Source organism: Phoenix dactylifera, chromosome 17 (genome assembly GCF_051530095.1).
Source record: "Phoenix dactylifera cultivar Ajwa chromosome 17, Ajwa_hap1_PhDact_Kaust_v1.1, whole genome shotgun sequence".
Lineage (NCBI taxonomy): Eukaryota > Viridiplantae > Streptophyta > Magnoliopsida > Arecales > Arecaceae > Phoenix > Phoenix dactylifera.
In genome coordinates this window covers 10,780,588-10,803,963 of record NC_143206.1, presented here as the reverse complement: position 1 = coordinate 10,803,963, position 23,376 = coordinate 10,780,588, and the positions used below count along the sequence as shown (strand labels likewise).

The 23,376-nt window shown below is 37.7% G+C and overlaps 1 protein-coding gene across 3 annotated transcripts; it reads right to left on the bottom strand.

Annotated features, from left to right (window-relative positions):
- Nucleotides 1–1,130: 1,130 nt before the first annotated feature.
- LOC103701639 (PH, RCC1 and FYVE domains-containing protein 1-like) lies at nucleotides 1,131–23,116 on the bottom strand. Of its 3 annotated transcripts, none has more exons than XM_008783783.6 (9): nucleotides 22,582–23,116; nucleotides 14,025–14,111; nucleotides 11,292–11,381; nucleotides 9,995–10,075; nucleotides 9,635–9,829; nucleotides 7,409–9,547; nucleotides 6,324–6,470; nucleotides 2,825–3,195; nucleotides 1,131–1,837 (listed from the first exon to the last, which is right to left on the bottom strand). In XM_008783783.6, exons 1-9 carry the CDS (start codon nucleotides 22,642–22,644, stop codon nucleotides 1,705–1,707), a joined length of 3,306 nt encoding a protein of 1,101 aa, XP_008782005.3. In that variant the 5' UTR covers nucleotides 22,645–23,116; the 3' UTR covers nucleotides 1,131–1,704. The 3 variants fall into 3 exon arrangements, with proteins under 3 accessions (XP_008782005.3, XP_088569795.2, XP_026658246.3); XM_026802445.4 differs by lacking the exon at nucleotides 1,131–1,837 and adding an exon at nucleotides 1,877–2,302; XM_088713669.2 differs by lacking the exons at nucleotides 11,292–11,381; nucleotides 14,025–14,111; nucleotides 22,582–23,116 and adding an exon at nucleotides 10,605–10,675.
- Between the last annotated feature and the right edge of the window lie 260 nt (nucleotides 23,117–23,376).

Sequence of the window (23,376 nt, the reverse complement as noted above, 5' to 3'; positions counted from 1 at the left end):
TATAGGACAACCTTTCAGTCAAGCGTCCAGATGGCCAAAACTATTGAAACTTGCTATAAAGAGGTTCCGTCAAATATAACCCAGTCTCGGCAATTGGCGTACCGGCAATCGTCAAAATTTATCATAAGAGAATTGCTGCAAAGGATCTGAGCTAGGAGAAACTTGAAATAGGATGTTAATATGAACTAGTCTTGGCAAGCCGCATGTCAGGAACTAGTTGAAACGTGCCATAAGAATTTGTAAGATATGAATCTAGTTGAAAGTTGCCTGATAAGCGTTTTTGTCAAAGATGAACGAATCCTGACATGCATCCTGCCGGAGCTAGTTCAGAGTTCCCGTAAGAGAGAATTATATTATATCATTGTCTACCTGGTGTTAAATGTAATAAATTTCCCTGTGCAAATTTAATTTGCTGCATACCTTCAAATTTCCACAAGGTTTATCAAAAGAAAAAAAATGCACAAGAGATTATTTATTTTGAGTACCTGTGGAATGTAAATAATAAATTCAACTATCTCTAACTTTTATTTTTAATAATTTTTTGAAAAAATCGAATACATGAATACATGCATTTGCTCTTTGAAATCTCCTTTGAAAAAGCGATCAGACTTAGCTTCCAGCATGAAGAATGAAATGAAAATTTTGCGTAAAAAGAACAGAAATTGTTGCAATTCTGAAGTTGATTGAGAAAACTCTTAACTGCCATTCCAGCACATAAGGCCTGGTTATTAGCTTGAACATTGCACGATGACAAGCTAATTTACGCCTCCATTCTTTACTAATTTACCCTTCAATTCTTCACCCAAGAAAGTAAAGTTGAACCAATTTGCAAATTTGAAATGAATGATAACGAACATCTGAATCATTTAAATTCTCAAGCATTTTGTCCTCAATCTTGTCATCAACCATTCATTAAATGAAAAATTCCATCAGAACAAGAAGATTTGTTTGGCTTTCCTCAGCAAGGCAATATTTTTCTTTAACAAACCAGACAGTGCTAGCCACCAATGGGCCTCATATGGAGGTTCTTTGGGTACCTACACCTGTAAAAGCCGTAGTCTCAATTGACTCAGGATTGAGCTACAAATTACAATGAATTATTAGAAACCATCTCCCAAAAAATTACATTAGAAATCACTGAATTCATTTTCACTTTGTTTTTTAAAGGACCTTATGGCCAACCATGATCAGATGTTCTCAATCAGAAGTGTTGTCTAAAATCAACAATCAAAGCAGCTGTTTTTCTATAACAACTTATCTAGACATAAAAATATCCACTAAAGCTCTTGAAACTGAAATAATGCAAGAGCCCAACTTTGCACAAACATTTTCAGCAGCTAGATAGCTGAAACCGTGTGCCTTCCTTTCATTGGTTATTGGAAGAACACAAGAAAAAGGGGAGGGACAGAGAGATGATGCATTTGCTTATGAATTTACAAGGCAGGATATTGCCAGCTGCATACTGAGAATTTACATTCCTCACAAACCCACTCTACTTTTCCACACGCCGGGGGGGGGGGGGGGGGGGGGGGGGGGGGGTGGGGGAGAATACCAGCCACATCTCTTTATACTCAGGGCCCTCCAATCTTTCATAGGGCTAAATAAAATATACCCACACTTACAACCATTTGATCAGCGAGAGCTTCCTCATTACTGCAGCTTGGATCCAATTCGGATGACCGCTCCTTACAAGTCAATTGAATTTCAATGGGATCCTTCATCATTCCCAACACTTGAGGCAGACCTGTCAACCATGCGGACATTGTACTGCTGATAAATCCTTGCCCGGTTCTCAGCCCACCATTGTTCTGCTTGTTTCTCACTGAACCGCTTCCGACTGAATCCAAACAAAAAATTAGAGGATTGCTCTTAAATGTGCGAAAATAGCATAAGGAACAAAATGTGATTGATTATGGTCTTATATGTATAGCCAACAGCACAAATGGCGACAATAGAGTCACAAACCATTATCTGACCAACCAATCAACATGATGATTTGTATTCTCAATCATCGCTAGGTCATATATACTGTTCTCCCAACAGCCAACTTATCGTTTTATACTATCAACTCCAATTTACCACCAGCTATAGAGTACATGATTTCTTCAAACAGAAAAAATGAAAAAAGATGTACAAATTTAATCATAAAAGTACTTAAAGGAGCTCATAATAATATAACTATTATCTAATGCATATTAAAATGAAAAACATTTTGTGTGGAGAAAAAGATGGCCATTTATCCACTTCTATAACAGATATTTTCTGGCTTCTGATATCATCATCCCTCACATTGCACAATGACCTGCACATATACATATTTTTCAAATGACAGTTATTTGGCACTTCCAGTTTGACATCTATTAATATATAATGCGAAAGGCTTGAGGCTAGCTTCACGCTTCTGGTCTTAGAGCCTGAAACCTCATGGCTTCAACAGTTCCCAAAAAATAAAAAAAATCTGGCTTTTCAGATTTCCCAGATGCACATCTGCTCCAAAATCACATATACCGGGCTCTAAAAAATTGTTTTTCCTTTTTCCTATGAACCAAAGGTATTTTTTTCGACAAAAACAAAAACAAAGAAAATATCCCGTCGTCCATTGGACAGCACCATCTCTTGCCAACCGGGGGAAAAAAATCCTATTTCAGGAAAGCACCACACCTTTTGCTATATCTAAAAAAAAATTGCACATGCATTGCACAGGCTAGACTCTAGTCCAATACTATAGCAAGTAGCAGTGGACTCTGGAAGTAACTATGTGCGATATAATTTTATCCTATTCTACTTTAGGGCATGAATCAGAATATCACTGCTTCAGACATACCTGAACCGGACCCTCTTGAGATCTTTGACACCCCCAGGTAAAGCAGTGAGGGTAATATATACGCCTGGCTCATCTTGCTCAACCCATTCAGACTCTTGATTGGGGTCTGCATTTGTCACTTTGTTTCCATTTCTTACTGCTTCTGAATGACCTACATTGCTCCAGCTGCTGATGGAACTTGCTCCATTAGAAATCAATAATCCGTTTGAACCATTTAATTCTGGTTCAAGAGATGGAGCAGGACTGCTCATTCGATCAACAGCTGCAGCTGAAATATCACTTGAAGCAGGAGTAGTACTGAAGGATGCCAACGAAAGGAGTTTACTGTTTTTGGCCGCTCCAAGAGGTAATCTTTCAGCCATGTCCTTCAACTGCTCGAAACAAGAAGATTATGTCAGAAACAAGATGGAACATGTAACTACATATTCAAAAAACAGCAATAAGCGCATCAACAGAAATTTCCTTCTGAAATTGCATCTATATTTGGTGACGGTTTTTGCTACTTTCGTAGAACTAAAAGTAAGAAAAAAGTTGCATGTACAAAGTGCACTTTCTTTTTCCTTGAAATGCAAATCTAAAATCTTCAATCAAGATGCAATAATGGGCATATAGTGTCTAGATCATTAGCCGTAACAACCACATGTCAATCAAAGTCCCATAGAATATGATGGAAAATCCTTGTCCATCCCATAGAATATGAAGTACCAGTTTAACTACTCATATGATTAGAAGTCCCCCTGCCAAGGAAGTAGCCGCTCGATCAGCCCTGCACCAAACATGCAAAAGCTGTACTCCTAGGATAAGTTGGAGGAGCAAAGACAATCAGCCATATAATATTTTGATTCATCTTATGAGCTGAGGCAAAAATATCTAGCAAGTTGATAGCATAAGACAAATCCCCCTCAAAGCCAAGCTTGGATATAACCATATCATCAACTTTCCCAAGTCATACTTACATTGCCAGCATATATCTTAGACAGGTCCAACCTGTACATCTTATCAACCATGCCAGTAACACTGCTCGAATTCACGACTAGTGCATTGAAGAGATTAAAATTAACATGTCCTACTCTGTAACTCTCCCATCAAACCCAAGAAACTGAGATTGTTGTCTGCCATGGGCAATGATAGTTATCAAACATATCAAAATGCATTATCATGTGGTGAAAGTGAAACTAAAGATTTAAATGAAAAGTCATTTTTTGCCAGACATGATCAAATAAGTGTCTTGAAGGTTTCACTGTTCTTCCTCAAACACAAGAACTCAAGTCAGCACAAGAGGAAGCAACAAGACCTAGTAGGCTATGAATATATTTTATATAGAATGAGGGTTTTATGGAGGTGCAGGGAAAAAGAATCCCAAGTTATCTTGGACATGACTCTAGGTTTGTTTGGCAAGTGCGTTACAGATTTCACCAGACCACAAAATTTATGCAGGAGCTTTTTACTCAACATCCTACCACTCCACAAAGAAGAAAATGCCTACATAGGATCCTTATAGAGATGCCCAACTTATTTCGTAGCTTCTCCATATCTAGATGAGGTTGTGAACTTACAATCCTGTGTTAATCTACTAAACACAAACCAAATTCCTTCTCAACAATAGAAAAGGGCAAAATTTGCTAATGCCAATTTTCATAGAGAAAATAGTTAAAATGAGGTTAACATCCTTTTTTGGTTCATGATTAGCTAACATTTTACGATGAGGTAATTGCCCAAGTTCACATTTTTTAGAGGTTAATGCCATTCCATTACAGAGGAGCCACCTAGAATTTTCTGGATGATTGAAATCACGAACCATATCAACATACTAAGCTCTATAAGGACATTAAAAAACTATCAGGATCAATTATCAGGTTGTGCTTGGGTAGAAAGTTTGAAATTTCATTTCAAACAAAATATATTATTGGTCTTTGGGACTCCTATATGAGAGTAACTTTTTTTTTTTTGGATGAAACTACTGATTTTGGTGATCAACATCTACACCGAAATAAAAAACTAAAACACAATGTTAAACATCTTTCAGGTTTTTATATGGCATATAATTCCAAATGTCGTGTACATCTCCTTTGATCAATGTTAAGTAATATCTCTTGCCAATGAAAAGTAAACAAAAACAAAGAAAATCTATAAATTTTATTTAGTTAATGGTGCATTTAATTCATACATCCATAGATAACAAATTCATATCACTAATACAGTTGCATTTTCACATTCCTATATGAACATTAACAATTCCATGCTAAGCATGAAGTGTCCATGTCAATAACTTAAATTTGAGGAGATCTACAAGATACGGATGACTAAGACTAAGTTGCATGCCAGAATCTGCTACGATTTCTGGGAGAGTGGCTCAGGTGCAAACTTTAATTTTTAGGTTTTAATTGCCTATAATAAATAATATAATAAAATGCAACAAAGGGATTTTTTCCATGCAAAAAGACAACATTTTTTTTCTGTACGACATCTTAATTTTGTATTTTGAACATCTTTAATTTTAGAGTTTGGTTTTCTTTTATGCCCTTTTATGTTGTATTCATTGTAATGAATTATATGTAATTGATGCCTGTAACCTATCTATATGCCAAACTACTTGAATCTATCCCAATTTAACCCGTTTGGGGTGGATTGAGGTTGATTTGCCCCATGCTGAGCTTGAACTGGCTAGAATTGCAAGGTTGGATGCCTAAAACAACCTCTTCTGCAATCATTCTCCACCTATTGAAGTTGGGAACAAAGTGAGGGGGAAGGGATTAATGCCTAGAAGTGGCTTATAGGATTGAAGCTTGGTTTTCGATTTTTTGGGGCTACAAAATCATCCTAGCTAGGTAAATTTTCTTCCTTCTCTTTTTCTTATTTTTGAAAAAATCGAGTGAAAATTCCTCTCTAATTGAAATAAAAACATGGGGAATTTTCTCAAATTAGATGTTTTTAATCATCAGATTTATGCATTACACCATGAATTAATGCATCAGTTCAGAATCAAAATCAATGATCCTTGAGGTTTGGACTGCCCAAACCTACAACCAAAAATTGTGTAAATCTGAAAATAATGCGAAAGAGGCTGTAGTAAGGTGTAGCAGCCATATCTACCTGTACCCATAATAATCTTTGTCAGCACAATCTTTGCTACAGCTCATATTGTACCCACTCCTAGTTGGTATGCCTCCATATTTTGATACTTTGAACCTTGGTATGTATTTATTTTAAAGTAGAGATATGTAACAATAGTTTCAAAAACTGTCAAAAAAATTATAAATATTTATAATCTGCAATTGTTTCAGTCTACAATTTCGTACAAACTATCCAAATAACTGTAAGCATGCTTTATGATAAAATCCTACACATAGTTTTACCCAACAAGCAACCCCCTAAACTTCAAACAGTAATAAAGTAATTCAAATAATGTTATTCACTCCCTAAGAAACAATAACAGCAAATTGAATATGCCATAAATGAGAATTGCAATCATATCATCGTTGAAAATGATGACCCTTACTTGTGCAGTAAGTGACTTTATAACTTCTTTTGCTGCTTTGCACTTTGCTGTTTCTTCCCCTGCAATTGCAATAGCTTCCTTCAACTGTTTTGTTGTTCTTTCCAACTCAACTTCTTGAAGCTGGGCCTTATGTATAAGATTCTCCACCTACAAAACATACTTCATCAGAAATCATTTATATGCATTTTGAGTTTTCGATACATGCCAATTTCCCTATAAAAATTAGTGTCTTGCACTTGCTTTGCAAGAAGTAGCAGACTGCTGAAAAAAGTGACATGGATCCACATATAAAACAAACAAGGTGTAAAGTATTCAACACCATGCCCACACTGATCAGCCATCCACATATGACATAAACCGTTGTTCCATATCATGTTACGTATTGGTATGCACCAAAACAGAGAGATGCATGATGCTATCTGCAGATGCTAAGGATATTTTCTATCAACTCTAACTTTTTGTACTATATAATATCTTTGGACTGCTATATGGGGATGAACCAATGAACTAATAGAGTTGAACATTTAAATAACAGTGTTTGTTATTTCAAAGAAAATCTATACAAATACTTTTCAAAGAAAAACAGAAGATCAAATTCATAAATTTGGAAGAGATCTACATGTAGATGATGAGAGAAGAAGTGCAATTTGCCCATGACCTATAATTTAAACGAAACAAATCTGAACTGACAGCTCTTCCTTGGTTTGCCTATTGTGAAATATACTTTGGACAGACATTAAAAACATAGATATGTATCATAGATGATGAATCTCAACTATTAGAATTGGGCTCTTCTCAATATGATAGGTATCAAAATGATAGTAATTTCTACCTTATCCAAATAACGCATTATCTCTAAAACCTCAGTCAAAAGGCTGACTCTTCTCATTAGCACCCATCAGGATCTATGTGCTCCAGAAGAAGATGTCATCCATGCACAGCCCAATGTTGCAGATACTAGGAGTAGATATAGTGTTTTTCCTTGGTTATCAATCGGTGACATGCTCAATAGGGTAGAATAACAGAATAGAGAAAAAAATCACATGAAACTGAAGAGATGCGTGACATATCTGGTAAGCATGTACCTGAGCTCTTAACCTAGCCACTTCTTGGCTTAGGTTATCATGTGTTCTTTTTGCTTCATCAACAACGACTTTTGGAGATGTAAGTCCTCCCAGAGTTGGAGTTGGTGTTGTAGAGCGAGGGGGGCTAGGCCTTCTTGATACTGGTGAAGTTGCACGAGAAACAATTCTTGATCCAGGAACAGAAGCAGAAAAGAACTTTTTTGATGTTCCGAATACCGGATTCAGTGATCTTGAGATGTTAAGGGCACCCCAATGTGAACTTCCATTTGGGATTGGAGATACACGACTGCTATTGAATTCAAATTTCTTGTTTCTCTTGGAAGATCTACCTTCTGTTTGCTTAAATGACTCTATGGAAGAAAGTCTGGAGATATGAACATGTGGTCTAGGATCCAACTTATCCTCCTTCTCAATCATTTCACTGAACCCCTGAATTATACTACCCTTTTTAGTTGCTGCAGAATGAGATGATGAATCAGTTTCCAAGGCCTTGCTTAACTTGTTAAAGCAGCTGTCACAGACACGATATGGTTTGTTAGGATTTGGTGCCATGGAAGCCCTAAGAGACTTTTTACTGCTGCAGGAATGACAAAAGACAAGTGCACAGTTGTAGCAATTATGGCGTTTTCTTTTGAAATTAAATGGCAGGCGGCAGCCTGAGCACATAGACTGATCAACACCAGACACCCACTTATGAATACAGATTGCTGCAGTAAAGTTAGTGCCACAAACAACACTTCGGACTTGTTTATCTTTTAAAGCTTCAACCAATGTTGGGGTATTCTTATCATCAATATCGCCATGACCTAATCGGCCATTTGCTCCTTTACCCCAAGTGTACACTTCAGTTCTTGAAGTTAGGACGGCAACATGATATGCTCCACATGATATTTCCTCCACAAAGTTCTTTAGTAGCTTACGTTCAACACGGACTGGGAGCTTTCCATCTGCTTGAGGATTTCCAAGTTGACCATAAACAGTGCTGCCCATTGTATAGACATGGCCAGAGGTTGTAAGTGCCACAGTTAGGCTGTGCCCACAGGCAACTTGACAAAAGTTTGGTTCAACCAAGGCAGCCACACAAGTAGGCACGAGTCTTGGTTCTTTGTCACCATGTCCTAGGCGGCCTTTATCTCCATCCCCCCATGTAAACAGCTTCCCAGAAGAACAGTTACTAGAACTAGAATTTCCAGCCATAACTTCAACAACTGCAGCAGTATGCCAAACACCACAAGCTGCTCGCACTGTGCGTAGTCCTTTTAGGGATTCTACTTCCCTAGGCACAGAGACACTCTTGCGATCTCCATGACCTAGAACACCAAAAGTTCCATCTCCAAAAGTAAATAATTTCCCAGAAGAGGTTACAACAGCTGTATGCCAAGGTCCACAAGAAATTGCTGAAACATGTATGCCCTCTAAAGGTCCATTAACCCTCTTGGGTACCCAGTGGCTCACTTCATTTCCATGCCCAAGGAGACCAAAATTAAAAGTACCATCCCCCCAAGTGTAGAGGTCACCAGATAGTGTAACAGCACAAGTATGGCACTCCCCGCATGCTACAAGTTCAATGTTCATATTGACAAGAGCATCAACAAGTTTTGGTTGAGCCACATCAGAATCTACTCCATGCCCAAGCCTGCCTCCTGATTCCTCTCCCCATGTGTAGATCTCTCCTTGCTTAGTGACAAGTGCAGCATGTCTGCCACCACAGGATATGTTCTGAACATCAAGTATTACGGCAGATTCTATGGCTTTTGGTACAAGAGAATCGATTTTAATGCCTGAACACGTTCCAACTCTATGACCGCCACCACCTAAAATTCCATCCCCAGTTCCTTCACCCCATATGAAAACATCACCTAAAGCATCACCATCATCATGACCAGAGCCTTGACTTGATGAGCTAACAGCACTTGACAGACTTACCCTGAATGCATCCATTGTAATGCCCCTTGTATGCCCATTTGCATTATCTGAGCATCCTGATGACACAGAGTGCACTGATCCACTAGCAGAATCTGAAGGAAAGAAAACCTTAGGAGGCACAGCATATAATAAACCATCAGAAAATGTCTTCTCCAAGCCATTCTTGGGTGGACTTTCATATGGACTTCGAAGTCGAAGGGTTTCGCTGCCATCCTGAATTAAATAAAACCAAAGATTTCCTGTTTTAAAGAATACAATATTGACATCAAAGAGAAAGAAATTAAGATGAACTTGGAGCACCTTCTGTATGCTATCACTGCTACCAAAAGGAGAGCTTAAAGGTGAACTTCTATGGGTGTATGTTCTTGGACTATTAGTACCAGAAGATACTCCATCACTTCTCGATTCTGTTCTCCATTTCTGGTGATGGCTTTGTGATATCAGTGTTTTGAGACCAGCAAACCAGACTTCAGCTTCATCCTTATCTTTGCATATCTGGCATATATTAGAGTAAGATGACAACACAACTATTCAACTTTCAAGTGTGAAAACTATTAATTGGGAACAGAAAAATAATGAAGCAGGATAGAATAGGTGCACCCAAGTGTCAATAGAAGCAATCACAGCCATAGAAAATGCACAAGATGTAGCAACACTTACAAGATCCAATGACCTATCATTATAAATAAGAGAAAATGACTGGCATTCCTTCTCGGGACGTGGGTACCTCTGAAATACTGCCTGAAAAATAGAAATGTTTTCAATCAATATTTAATATATTTGAAGAAGTGGGCTAAAGTATAAACCTAATAGATGCCAACTTACAAAGGGATCACAAACATAAGTTTCAAGGATGAACAAAAATTTACATAAAATATGTGACAATCCTACACATATCTTCCAGTTGTCATTAAGCATCAATATCACAAATCTTTTTATGACAGAGATAGGGAAGAAAAGTCTGGAAATAATCCTATAATACATATCATTGAATTGGACCTGAGCCAAATCAAAAAGGTTTCTTTTTAGTTTTGACTAGGTCAATTTTGGTCAGATTTGGATCAGAGGCATCAATCCAATCCAACTGCAGCCCTATTCTCTGTCCCCATACCAAATGAAATTTAATAGAAATTCAAGTTGCACATGTTTTGTAGGTTTTGTGAGACCATACACAATTCAAAATCCATCATGCGGAGTTTAGGGAGCACTAGGCGTCCTAGTGTCCCTCTAAAGATCATTGAGAAGGTTTTCAGTGGTCAATGGAGGCTACCTCATTGCATTTAGTGTAATGAGTCCTGAAGAGTCACCGATGCCACCACTTTTTCTCCATTCTATTCCTTGAGAAACTACACAAGGAAAAGATAGGAGAACATATAAACAGACATTACATACAATCCATGAACATTCCCATGGAAAATATGAAAGGATAGAAATCAGGTAGCATGTCAGACGTGTATGTGGCAATTTACCTACATTAGGTGAGGTGATCGTGCAATTTTTCTCTAACACAAGTTTTTTGCTTTGAAAAGTCTCTTTAAATGGTGGTAGCATAGTTTTGCGCTCACTTTTAAAATTAATGAATGATACAAAATATTCCTCCATAGATTTTTCTTAAATCTAATAAATTATAATTTTAAATTTACATAAAATTATATTGACAAATTTTGAATAAAATAGACTACTTGCAAATGTCAGGAAACTGAAGCACTTATATAGACAGAAGGACGAAGTGTATTCACAACTCACAACATCTTGATTCTGCCTGATGTGATAAAGTAGTTTTTTTTTTTCTGCATAAATATCATACTCATTTGAATAGCTTTGCACAAAACGCCACAGATTCTGTTTTCTTAGAACTGCTAGGCCATATGTGTTTTTCCCCCCTTTTGGGTTGGGGGTGGGGGAATGGGATGCAATCTTCTGAAAACTTAAAAAAGCTTGAAAAATAAAGTCTTACAGTGCGTTGTCCAGGCATGATTCTGGATACATGGCTTAATTTGAGGCGTTTCTCCTCTTTGCCCGAGAACCATATTAATATCGATTCATCCTGAAATTGCACAATGTCGGCAGAGCCATGTTGAAAAGATACATATTATAACAGATTACTAAAGGATCAACAACCAATAAATTCTTAAACACTAGGGAGTGGTCAAAAGAAACCATACATGAACGATGGCAAGATCAATTGATAACTATGGCATCATGGCACCATTACAAATAAAAGCATCCAGAGACAATTAATTGATTTCTGCTCCAATTCAAGCAATTAATAGGAAGTTCTCAACTATATAACCTTCACTCTTCTACTTTCCAGATTTAATTTTTTAAGGGTTCATGGAACCATATATTAAGCCATTTTGTCAACACAAAAAATGTTTGCATAAGGTTATGTTTATTCAACCAAACTAACTTGAAATTGGTTCACATTCATGACAAGCATAGCTTGCACAATGTCGGTTCAGTAACTTCAAATATTAAGTCCTGTTTGGTTTGGCTGAAAGTGTCCATGAGTCGAGCTCCAGCCAAGAGACAATCAACAACAAAGAGTATGAGAGAGGAGATTGAAGAAGGAAAGAGAGATCAAATGATCAAATGAGAGGGGTTTTGGGGCTCCAGTTGGTTGGCATAGAATAAGTTGCAGCTTGCAGGTCATTGGCAATCGCATTATCAGAGTCTGGTGTAGAGGAGAGAGGAAAGAGAGAGAAGAATTGGAACACTAGAATTTTGAGAGAGGAGATAAACTGGAGGTGAAAGTTGGAAAGGCATCATTTGGCGGGTGTCAAAAGTACCATGGACTGTAGGCTGTTAGCATTGACTTTTGGAAGGGGTATATCTTAGGGTTTTGAGAGAGGACACAAGGAAAGGAGAAACCAAATAGGGCTGTGCTCAATGAAAAGAGATGTCAGGGTTTAACCGGTGTATAAAGTCAGAGAAAGGTATGAAATACCAAAGGATGAGCTTGTACCAGTCACGGTTTAGGACAGTGGACACTTCAGTATGCCCTTGTACCAACACATGCAGGCACACCAGTGTGGTACAAGCAGTACAGGCTGATAACTGCAGTACATAGCAACCAGTACGTCCCCACTCTGATCAGTATGTAAACCATGATCTGAGATGTTAATCTCAGCTGCTAATGTCCAAATATTTCAGCTGTTAGATTACAAACTAAGGGTTAGGTAATCCTTAATAATCAACATATACGCATATCTATATTAGTAAAATTTTATCTATGTAAAAACAATATTCATTGAGCAGAACACAAGCAACAGGGCCAATCTCAAGATCACTCCTCTTAAATTTCAAGCTCATATTCCAGGCTCAACATTGATTCATCTGCTAACTAAGGAGCCATATCATGCTGAGCTCCAAGCTTAATAGTTGCTGCTCACCATAGGTTTACTCATTTAACAACCCTAAGGAGCATCTAGAAAAACATACTACAAGAGGTCAAAATTCAGAAAGATACTTAGCTATATCAAGAGGCAACAAAAGATACCATATATTTTAACCAGTCTTAATTTGGAATGAAAAAGAACCAAAGGAAACAATGCATGATAATCAAAGGAAGCTCTTAGAAGTTGGAACCCCCACTTAAGCTCCATCATCATTTGAGTCGGTCTCCATTCATCTAGTTATTGACCTTATATGAAATGGGTGATTAAAATTGCTCATAAGGTTGGGGTTGTACGTTTTTCTGAATTAATGCCACTATGCTCGGTTAGCAAATATGTGTTGGGTTAGCAAGCCACTATAGGAACACATTGTTCGAGGTGTGTTTGAAAATATGAAGCTCCCAACCAGATGAAGGATGTATACTTAAATTACTGATGGACTTTATATCACCCTAAAGATCATCCTTAGCCATGTCTGCCACTCCTAATCTTGTCCTTTGGTGGTGCCCTCCCAAGATGGTCTAGTAACACCAAAGATGGATTATCAACTGCCCATACCACCAGCAATTCATCAAATGGGAGGCAGAGGATAGTGATAACATCCTCCAAGTTGATAGTCATTTTACACAATGCTCTTTTTTTTATAGGCATCCTCTGTAGGGTTTTACAGCCCAAATACAAAACTAATTAATAGTAATCCTCATGCACAAACCAAATCAAGCATTACAAATTATGATATAATCATACTTAGGAGTGTCGGGGATACGGATCACATAATCAGGTCAGCATTGCCTGATTCCCATCAACACAGCTTAATGAGGGTTATGTTCATCAGCTCAAACTTGCATGTCCCATATATATCGCAATGTATGGCTTCATCCAAGTGGGATATTTCTTTGACTATTAAACAATTCATAACGACATAGAAAGGCAAGAATTGCTCAGAAAGTTATGTTCCTATCTTATCTTTGGCGTTCCATGACCTTGTCAATCCACTTCCAAAGTGCGCACAAGTTCTTGGAATACTATTACCTTTTCGGATGGAGCTTACATGACACTCGTAACATTACCTAAAACACTGTCACTAGTTTTCAAAAGGTTCTTCTCTGCGATACTTGCATTCAATGGGCATGTCTACAACATAGCTCTGAACACTAATGGAAGACCAACTATTGATAAATTATCCGCCTAAAAAAATGATACAACTAAAAATCTAGTAAGTGCAGCACATGGGTTTTTTTCAACCATCCCTGAAAAAATTTGAATATCCAAAAATACAATGTAAATAAACTTACATTGGACAGCCTAAATGGGCAAAATTTAGGCTTTCCTCTGCGTCCATACTTGAGCAAGTATGCTCCTTTCTTAAGAGCAGTGATAGCCTGTAATAGAAAAAAGTCTGTTAAAATGTCATATACTCTATCAACAAAACATTCGTGTGATCTTTGAAAAAGAATCACAGAACTTAGGTCCAGTAAGATATGTAAGATGTCTGCCTCAGAATAACTCCAGAATCAAATAAATTGAATAATGATTGCACCACATCAGACCCAGACAATATATAATATACAGTTGCAGCACTACTGGACCCTATGCACCAGAATGCAGCAAGATAAGTGAGAGAAAAGCATAACAATCATCAGGAAAGACGCAATAACAAGAAAAGGAGTGTATGAGTAAGATGTAACAGCAAAGCCAAAAAAAGAGAAACGAGCATGCAAGTGACTTATGATGTCATACGAAAATAACACATGAGGTAACAACATAAGCAGAACCAATATTTTGATTCTATGGTGACAAACCTGTCACATTATACTAGTCCACAAGTTCCAATCAGTAAGATATCTTGTATCCTTCACAGCAGATAATGATGTTTGATGTGCAAGTTTGTTTATTTCATGCCTGATGTTAACCTTTTGGCGGTTTAAGTTATTAATCATCATTACACCTGTAAGATTTTAAATCTTGACATGATATTAGATGTTTCATAAATTTAAATGGAATTCAGTGCACACAATAGTACAAGGTATGCTAATGCGGGGTGATTTGTTGTACCATAGAGATCTATAAACGATCTACCATGTCTACTGTCATTGATCAAAGGATGGTTGAAAATCTGAATGTGCAATTCAATCTATCATGGCAAAATTGGTTTTTGACAACCGATAGTTGCTTTTAGCTACAGATCCAACCTCATACATGAGAGAATACTTAGGCATCTCGATTAGTTTCTGATGCATCTAATGATCTAAGGCTGTGTTTTCTGGTCAATACTCATAGAAATTCTTCATCTTATCCTCCCTTTAAATTTTTCTCTAGAAGAGATGGTTGCTAGGGACAACTCTCTTCAAGTTCTTGTCACCCCACATCCTGTTTCCTGAAGATCAGGCTCTTTCCATTCTTTGGGCACTGCTATGGAACCTTAGTCAGCTCCAAAATGGAGCATGCTATTAACAAATTTGCCAAGCAGAAGTTTTGCCAGCAATGTTCCACCGCTACAGCTGTTTATGCTCATTAAGGTTCTGCTAAGAAGCTTGTTTCATCCGAGGATGTTATGACTTGGAAGCTAATTGACTGCATATATAGGTTTGAGATTGGCTAACACTATCTCATCCTCAAGTAAAACATTTCTAACACTCATTATGCTTGCTCCCTTTGCTATAGGTAGCCTTGGGTCACATCTCATCCTTGATACACCTTTTATAACTCCTTTCTAAGCAAACTTGGTTACAAATTTTATTTCTCATGGCACCACACCTTTTTGCATATCCCAGCAGGGAAGTATCACCTATACTCTAGTATAGCAAAAGACTCTTCCCATGTCCTATTCTTTAATCTTGCTACTAATATTCCTAAAAAGCCTTTTTACAAGACTAAACCTGCAAATGTTTATTCGAATCTTCTTGTCCTGTGAAGGATCATTATTAGTGGAAGTTGAATAGGATCATAGATGGGAACTAGTAGTAAAAGAGAGGAGGGGGGAAGGGCAGTCCATCAATTAACATTACTCACATACATCTCTTTTGTCTGGTCCTATCTTTTAATCCGTTTTAGAAGTTGTAGCGGAGGTAAACTTGTTAAGCAGCCAGCTCTTATGATGTGAGCAGTAATTTTTCTAATACAGCTTTTGCCTTGGGATATTCTAACAATTGGGCATCTCTTGTTCTTTTAAAAGGTTGTGCCAAGTACCAAAGTTAATGAACGTGGCTGCATGTCAATACAGTAATGATTTGCCAGTGTGGTCTCAACCCTTTAGTCCTCAAGCGCAGAACAGAGTTCATCAAGTTCATCATATTGGATTCCATGCGAGAACAGAGAATGGGAGAAATCTAGACAATAAAAACAAATTTTACTGTATTTCAGATCTATTTGTGGAAAGCCTACCCCACACCGATACAGATAATATAAATATGCATAAACAAATATCCTGACATATGTATATAACATATAATGTACAGACATACACATACATATACAAATCTCCAGTGCACTATGAGAAAAATTCCAGTTTATCTGAAAATTGAAAGGATTTGGAAGTCACAAGACCCTACAACATTCAAGAATTGTTAAAAAAATCAGTCAATGGAAAAGTTCACAAGATATGTTGTTGAAGTTAAGAACTTTAGCTATGAGTGCAATATGCTGGAGCAAGGTTTGCCGTACCAACACCGGTAGGCATACCGGTGGCCTACCGGACCGGTATGGTTCGTACCGGAACCAGTCCAGTACGAACCAGTAAGCTCTTTTTTTTATCTTACGGTTTTTGCGTCCGCGCGCAGACTCTTTTTTTTTATCTTACAGTTTTCGTGTCCGCGCACGGACGCGCGGGATAAATGCCACAGAGTGGCATTAATGAGCCTGCGTGGGCGCGCAGGCTGGGGAAACGCGCGGGCGGGGGAAACGCCTTCGCAGCACTTCACAGCGCGAGGAATCGCACGCGGACATAGTTCCCCAGTGCGCAAAACCGCGCGCGGACAGAGAATCGCGTGCTAGCGGGATAAATGCTATAGAGTGGCATTGTGGCATTAATAAGCCCACGTGGGCGCACGGGCACGCTGCCCTGCGCGGGCTAGGGAAGCGCGGGTGGGGGAAACCCCCGCGTGGCACTCTGCCCCATGCGTGGGGTGCTCTGCCCAAGCGCATGGCCGAAAGAGCCATGCGCGTTTTCCCAAAAAAAATACCGATGTGAACCGGCCGGTACACGACCGGTACGCATGCATACCGGTCGAGATCGGTCCGAAAACAGCTGGAACCAGTTTCCACGCTGTCTGGATACCGATTCCAGGCCGGACCGGTCCGTATCGAGCCGAACCGGCCGGTACGGTCTGGTTCGGCAGACCATGTGCTGGAGTATGTCAACTTAGACATGCCATGATTTTCAGAAAAAAGTTACAAACCACAGTGACAGACAGCTGTCTCTATAGACCATATGAATTTCCAGTATAGAAACAAAATGGAGGTCGAGAGATGTTATCTAGAAATACCATTCACAAACTATGTTCAGAAGGTTTCAGTTATAGCGTATCATCTAGGCATCTAGCATGTCATTCTTTTGTTTTCTCACATCTCTCTGCCATTTTCACAAGTACCTCTATTATTTTGAAGCCCATCTCTCTTTACCTCTTTACTTCATTTCATCAAAGAAAAGCTAATAGTGGCACCCATCTTCGCTCGTGCAAGATAAACAATATGGTAAGGCAAAATCAAGATAACTAAGGAAACTATAAAAGAAGCTAATAACAGTAGAAGGTGTAGGTAACTGTGATCATTTCTTCTTTATTGGGTTGAAAGTCCCTTATCCTATCAGCAATTTACTCATGAATCACACCAGAGAGTATCAGAATTTTATGTAACCCAAACTTACTTACCCATCTAGTATTTCAGGAGTTGATTTAGGCAAATGCAACAAAGCCTCAGAGAGGAGAAGGGGTGGACTAAGAAAATAGACTGCAAACAAATTCAAAATGATCCAGAAGATAAGCGGTGGCAGCTAATGTAGATGTAACATGTTCAATTAGCTAGCACCGCACAAATCTTTCTAGTATCCAAAACAGGTGTCAATGGAAAAATAAAAATCCGTACAAGATCATCTCAACCTAAAAAGTAGACTTGAGACGAAGCTCAAATGATTCAGAAGTGAAGCTGCAGCTGTCAGCTGATGCCGATGAATTATGATAAATTAGCAAGATTCACCCAAATCATGTGTATTTGTAAAGTCCAAAACTTTCGGTATCAATGAGAAAAAGAATAGTACAGGATCCACAACAACCAGCTGTCCTTTCAGGGGCTAAGATGTGGATGCAAAACATTTCAACGTGCAAAAAAGAGCCAATAAATTTATTAATACAACATTAAAACATTGAAATTTAAGAAGCATAGCAAGAGTAGAGTAATGGAGAAGAATTTTATACTTTGAGGGGAAAACTTCAACATGATAGGTCACAAGGAGGTGGGAACATACCTATTTCAATAGCATATAAAGATGTGATGATAACAATACGCATGAGAGTAAAGATGGTCTACATCATAGCTTAAGTGATGCATCAAATCATGTTTCAAATATCAAGAATGAAGTAAGCAATATCAAATAGAAGCAGATACAGTTAGTTCTTAATACCTAAAATCCACCAAATATGGTACTACCGCACTCTAATCTCACTCCTACTTTCTAGTAATTGTGTAACAACTCCAAACCCCTTGCTGATAATTTTTTGCTTGTGGGTATTGGGTTATACATGAAAACTGATGACTCCTAAGTCCTAAGAAGGAGTACATTATTTTGTTAAACCGTTTCTAATCTATTGTCATACTTGAACCATTTTATCAACTTTTCGTAAGGATTTATAAAGAAAAAACACTTGATAAGATATTTAGTAACTTTTATTAATTTTATACACCTCTTGGCAATTTGCCTAAATCTTTTCAGAAGAACTACCACCATCTTTTTGCACCCAAATTTGCTTGTAAACCCAGCTGCTCAGGCTAATAAGGTTAAGCCTTTCTTAGGCAATAATAACACTGGATAACACATTTTTGATCATATGGAGGAAGCTTGGAGGCAAAAGTAACAGAGGATAAGCAGATTATTTGCTTCAAAAGATGGCTTTGGACAATCAGGTAAAAGATAAAATTTAATTCAGAACCTGCAAGGCTCAAGAAAACAGAGTTGATTTTTGGGAAAGAATACCGAAAGCAATTGAATTCAGGTGACAGAATTTTATACTCCTACAGTCCTACTTACCAATGGCTAGAGAGAATGGTCAAGGATAAGAATCTATGGTAGAAAGAACACCATTACATCAACCCTAATAATGGGACAAAGAAATGTTTGCCGCAATTCCTGTTATGTCTTATTTAGATGCAAACCATGACATGTGTGAGTATCCTTTGTATGCATGGCAGACTAAGGCCCCGTTTGGGGGAGATTTTGGATGGCCAGAAAGCACTTTTTGGCCCTCCAAAAGCACTTTTAGATGATATAAGGGTATTTGGTAAAAATTTTGGAAAGTTGTTTTAGCTTTTTCAGAAAGCCAAAAACAGCTTTTTGGGAGAAGTTCTATTTTGGAGCTTTATAGAAAAACACTTTTAGGCCTGATTGAGAAAATATTTTTTTGACCATAATACCCATAATAAAATATAACAATTACACAACATGTCCCTTTAATAATTGTTTAACCAATTTTATCACATAGCTAGAAAATTTGTTATATTATTAAAAAAATAATTTATGCTAATAATTATATTATTTTATATCTTTATTATTGTATTATACTATAAATATAATATTATATTACATTATATCATAATATATTGATATGATTTGTTGAATAATTTAATATTATATTAAATTATTATGCTATAGTATACAATATTATATTATATTACTGTAATATTATACTATATCATATATTTATGTATTCATACTTATTATATTTTATTATGCTCTGTTGTATAATACTATGCAATGTTCTTTATGGTCATTTTGTCATACCAAAAGTACTTTGTTAGTTTGTTTACCAAACACATGTTAAAGTGGCACGACACTTTAGAAATGTAGTTACCAAACAGTAAATAGCTTTTTATAAAAGCTCTATTTTAGAAAGCTCTACTTTCGAAAGCTCTACTGCCAACAGCTTTCCCAAACGTGGCCTAATTATGTTTATGGTTATTGAGGTACTAAAGTTTGTAAAACAACCATGTAAAAAGTAGATTTACCACCGATACACATGACAACATACGGATAGTATATTGACGAATCCAAACAACCCATATCTATCTATTTATCTACCAAATAGACCAACACAATGACACCATATATGGAACACCATAATTTGATGGGCGTAAGCCAACAAAACAATAATCATCTCAGGTATAAGCCTACAAAACAATAATCATCTCAGGCATTTTTTACATCAACAGATGAACAAATGTTGCCTATCATATAAAAATTAAAAAAAAATGAAACAACAATCAACTATTGGCATAAACGAGAAGAAAAATCCTTGATTTGCCGACTTTAATTCAGTCATGCTAAACCAGTTTCACCCTTACAAGCCATAGGAAGAAGCAAGAATGAGCAGAGGTCAAAAGAAGCAAGGGATCTTACATCATTCACTATCTAGCACAAAATAATAGGGAACATAATCAAGAATTAAAAGCACTGTACAATTTGATAATCTTTGCATCTATAACATTATCAAGATTTCTAAGGCTAACTCTTCAAAAATAGATACTTTCTTAAAACCGTTTCTCACTACTCTATCCTGTTTTGCCACAAGTTGCCACCTAAACTAGGTGCTTAAGCATTCTAGGTAATGATTGCCTAGTTACCATACAAGCATACGTCAACAAGTTCATGCGCTGCCCTTGTTTGTGAGAGGAGACAGAAGGTTGCTGTTAACTGTAAAAAGACCTTTATAATTTAGACATATCTAACTTTATTTTGACTAACATAGATATATTGATTCTTCCATTTCTTCCTCTAACACTTCCTTTCCTTTCTTCTTATTCTTTCTCCCCCCTTTTAACCTTCTTCAATATTATTGATTCTCCTTTAGTCTGTCGTTTTTCTTTTTCATCCATCTTTTCTTTTTTATTAATATCAAGGAGAGAAAAATGTTAACCTTTTCTTGTTTTTCTCCCTCTTTTCTTCTGTTTTTTATTTGTTTCCTTTCTTCCAACACTGTTTCTTTTTCCTTTTTTATATTTCTTTTTTCCCTGTTCTTTTCTTCCTTTTGTTTGTCTACAGCTTCTCCATATTCTTTCTTTGAAAGAGAAAATTATTATTTGACCTATGTGGCTGACTAGTCATCTAAGCACCACCTAGGGGTTTTCACTTTGTGAAACCTTTTAGCTGCCTTGATTCCATTGAAGTCTTCTTTAGCCTCCAATTCCTCATGACCACAAATTGAAGCAATATTGGCAACTTCACTGTCACCAACACCATCTTTAGCCTACGCTTCATATGTCCAAACATCGCAAACAATTTTCTATTCCGTTATCCTAAAAGATGTCACCTTAAGTATATCCTAATTTTACCTAACAGCCATCTCATAGTTCTCATGTTTGTCATGTCATTTTTATGATAATGGAACTCCCTCATTAGCCAACACTTTGATCCATAGCGTTGGACTAGTATTAGTTATTTATGAACTTTTTTCTTTTGAGCATATGACATTCGTGTGTATGATGACTTCATCCACCCTGCTTATACCCTAATACAGACATACCTAGTTATCCCTTAACCTATAACCTCCTAGTTAACCATCAAAAGGAACAAATGCATCATAAAGAATGATAAGAACCAGAGAAGAATTGCCATGAGAAGCAGGCATCAGCCAGGTCAAACGAATCCAAAATTGAATAGGATTTGACGAGCACCAATATACCTATGGGAAAAGAGTAGAGTTCTAGGACTTGTTTGGTTCGCGGGAAGAGGAGAGGGGAAGTGTGGTCAACGGAACAATGAAGAAATGACTTATATTTGGTTAGAGTTTTCAAATGAGAGAGATGAGAAAGTAGTTTTCCTATGGGAATAAAATTCTCACATTTCATGGAAAAGAAAAATCAAGTGGGATATAGAAAAGTGATTTTCCTACTTGCTGAGAATTGGGATAATTTTTTTTCAAAAGTGCCCTTAAGTTTTTAGATAGAATGGGGAAAGGTTTTCCCCTTTATCGAGGGCATAAGAGGTACTTTACATAATTCTTTTAAGAAAATAGATTCTTAACCAAACATAAGTCGCTCTGGAATGTGCAACTTTTCCATGGTCAATCAAATATGCAAAACCTACTTTCTCATATATCATATACCCAAACATCAACTTCCCAAAAAAATATTCCATTGACAGAAAAATTTTCCGGCAAACCAAACAAATCTCTAGAGAATTCAGAGGCAGCAATCAAATGAAAATGACTGAAAAAACACCTTTGAGAAGAATGAATGCATAGTGGGGAATACAGCTTAAGAAGAAAGTTCACTAGTTATTCATGGCCCTTGAAATCAGCAAATAAACTCCTGTGACTCTCAGAAACATCTTCATATATCAGTCCAAATTTGCTACATGAGTTTTTGCACAAAAAACTGAAAAGCTTGTACCAGGACCCTGGCTGGAGCAATTGCTCTACCCTATAAATTCCAACCCAATAGCATAAAATCTCAATGCAGGTAAATTGATATTTTTATGAGCATTAACATTTAAACCAATGTAAATTTCTCTACTCATCCTTAACCACCAACATTAGAATACCTTCAAATTCAACCATATAATTTAAATAATTCCTACTTTCAAGAACTTAAAAAAAAAAAAAAAAAAGAAATCAGCTAATGCCTCCGAACCAAAGAAGCCATTACCTGCTCGATATCCCTCTCGACAGGGCCCGCCCTGCCATGATCCGCCGCCGCAGCCGCCGACATCCCCTCCACCAGAACCAACCTTTAGCACTCCCTAGTCCGCTTTCTCCACGACCGAATCGAACCTCCCACCCATTCTCTCCAAGTTAGGACCTGTCATCCACCCATCCGTCCAAGTCCTCCAGAAACCGAGTCAACCTCTAGACACTCCAAATGCCTCCAGGATCCGCCGAAGTTGGTCCCGATTCCTCTTCTCTGGCTACATATTCAGTTCAAAACCTCTCCAAAATCACAGTCCTCGCTTCCTCGCAGTGCTGTTCGGATCCAAATGCCGAGAGCTCCGAGTGTACGGGGGAATCGAGGAGGGGGAAAAGGCAAGAGATCAGTCGCCAAGCCAAGGAAGGGAAAGGAAGAGAGAGAGAGAGAGAGAGAGAGAGATGAGGAGAAGAGCTCTCTCCTCTCCTCTCTTCTCTTAGCTTTTTTTATGAAAAAAAATATCTTGCCGTCTTTTTTTTTTTTAAAGTGTACAGCTGTTAATAGTATTACTGCTGGTGGATCCAATAAAAGGGGAGAAATTGGAGTAAAACTGGAAAGCTGAGGAGAGGAGGAGGGAAATGTAAATGCAAATGCCCTTGGCTTTGTAGGTTATTTTCGGATATGCCCCTGCTTTTCACTCGATGGGGAGTTGACTGGGCGCCGGTCTGGTCCTCCGCCGCCTGATGCGTGTTAGCCGAAGGCCCAGGAGTTCTGGGACGGGGAATGTGAATACGGTCACCCCAGGTGATGCTCCTCTCC

What these genes read in the sequence shown, in the direction of transcription:
- LOC103701639 (XM_008783783.6), bottom strand. Translation starts at nt 22,644, where the DNA reads ATGTCGGCGGCTGCGGCGGCGGATCATGGCAGGGCGGGCCCTGTCGAG. An exon ending in TCGAGAGGGATATCGAGCAG is followed by an intron (nt 14,112 to 22,581) that starts GTAATGGCTTCT and finishes TTTCTATTACAG; the next exon opens with GCTATCACTGCTCTTAAGAA. An exon ending in GCAGTGATAGCATACAGAAG is followed by an intron (nt 9,548 to 9,634) that starts GTGCTCCAAGTT and finishes TATTTAATTCAG; the next exon opens with GATGGCAGCGAAACCCTTCG.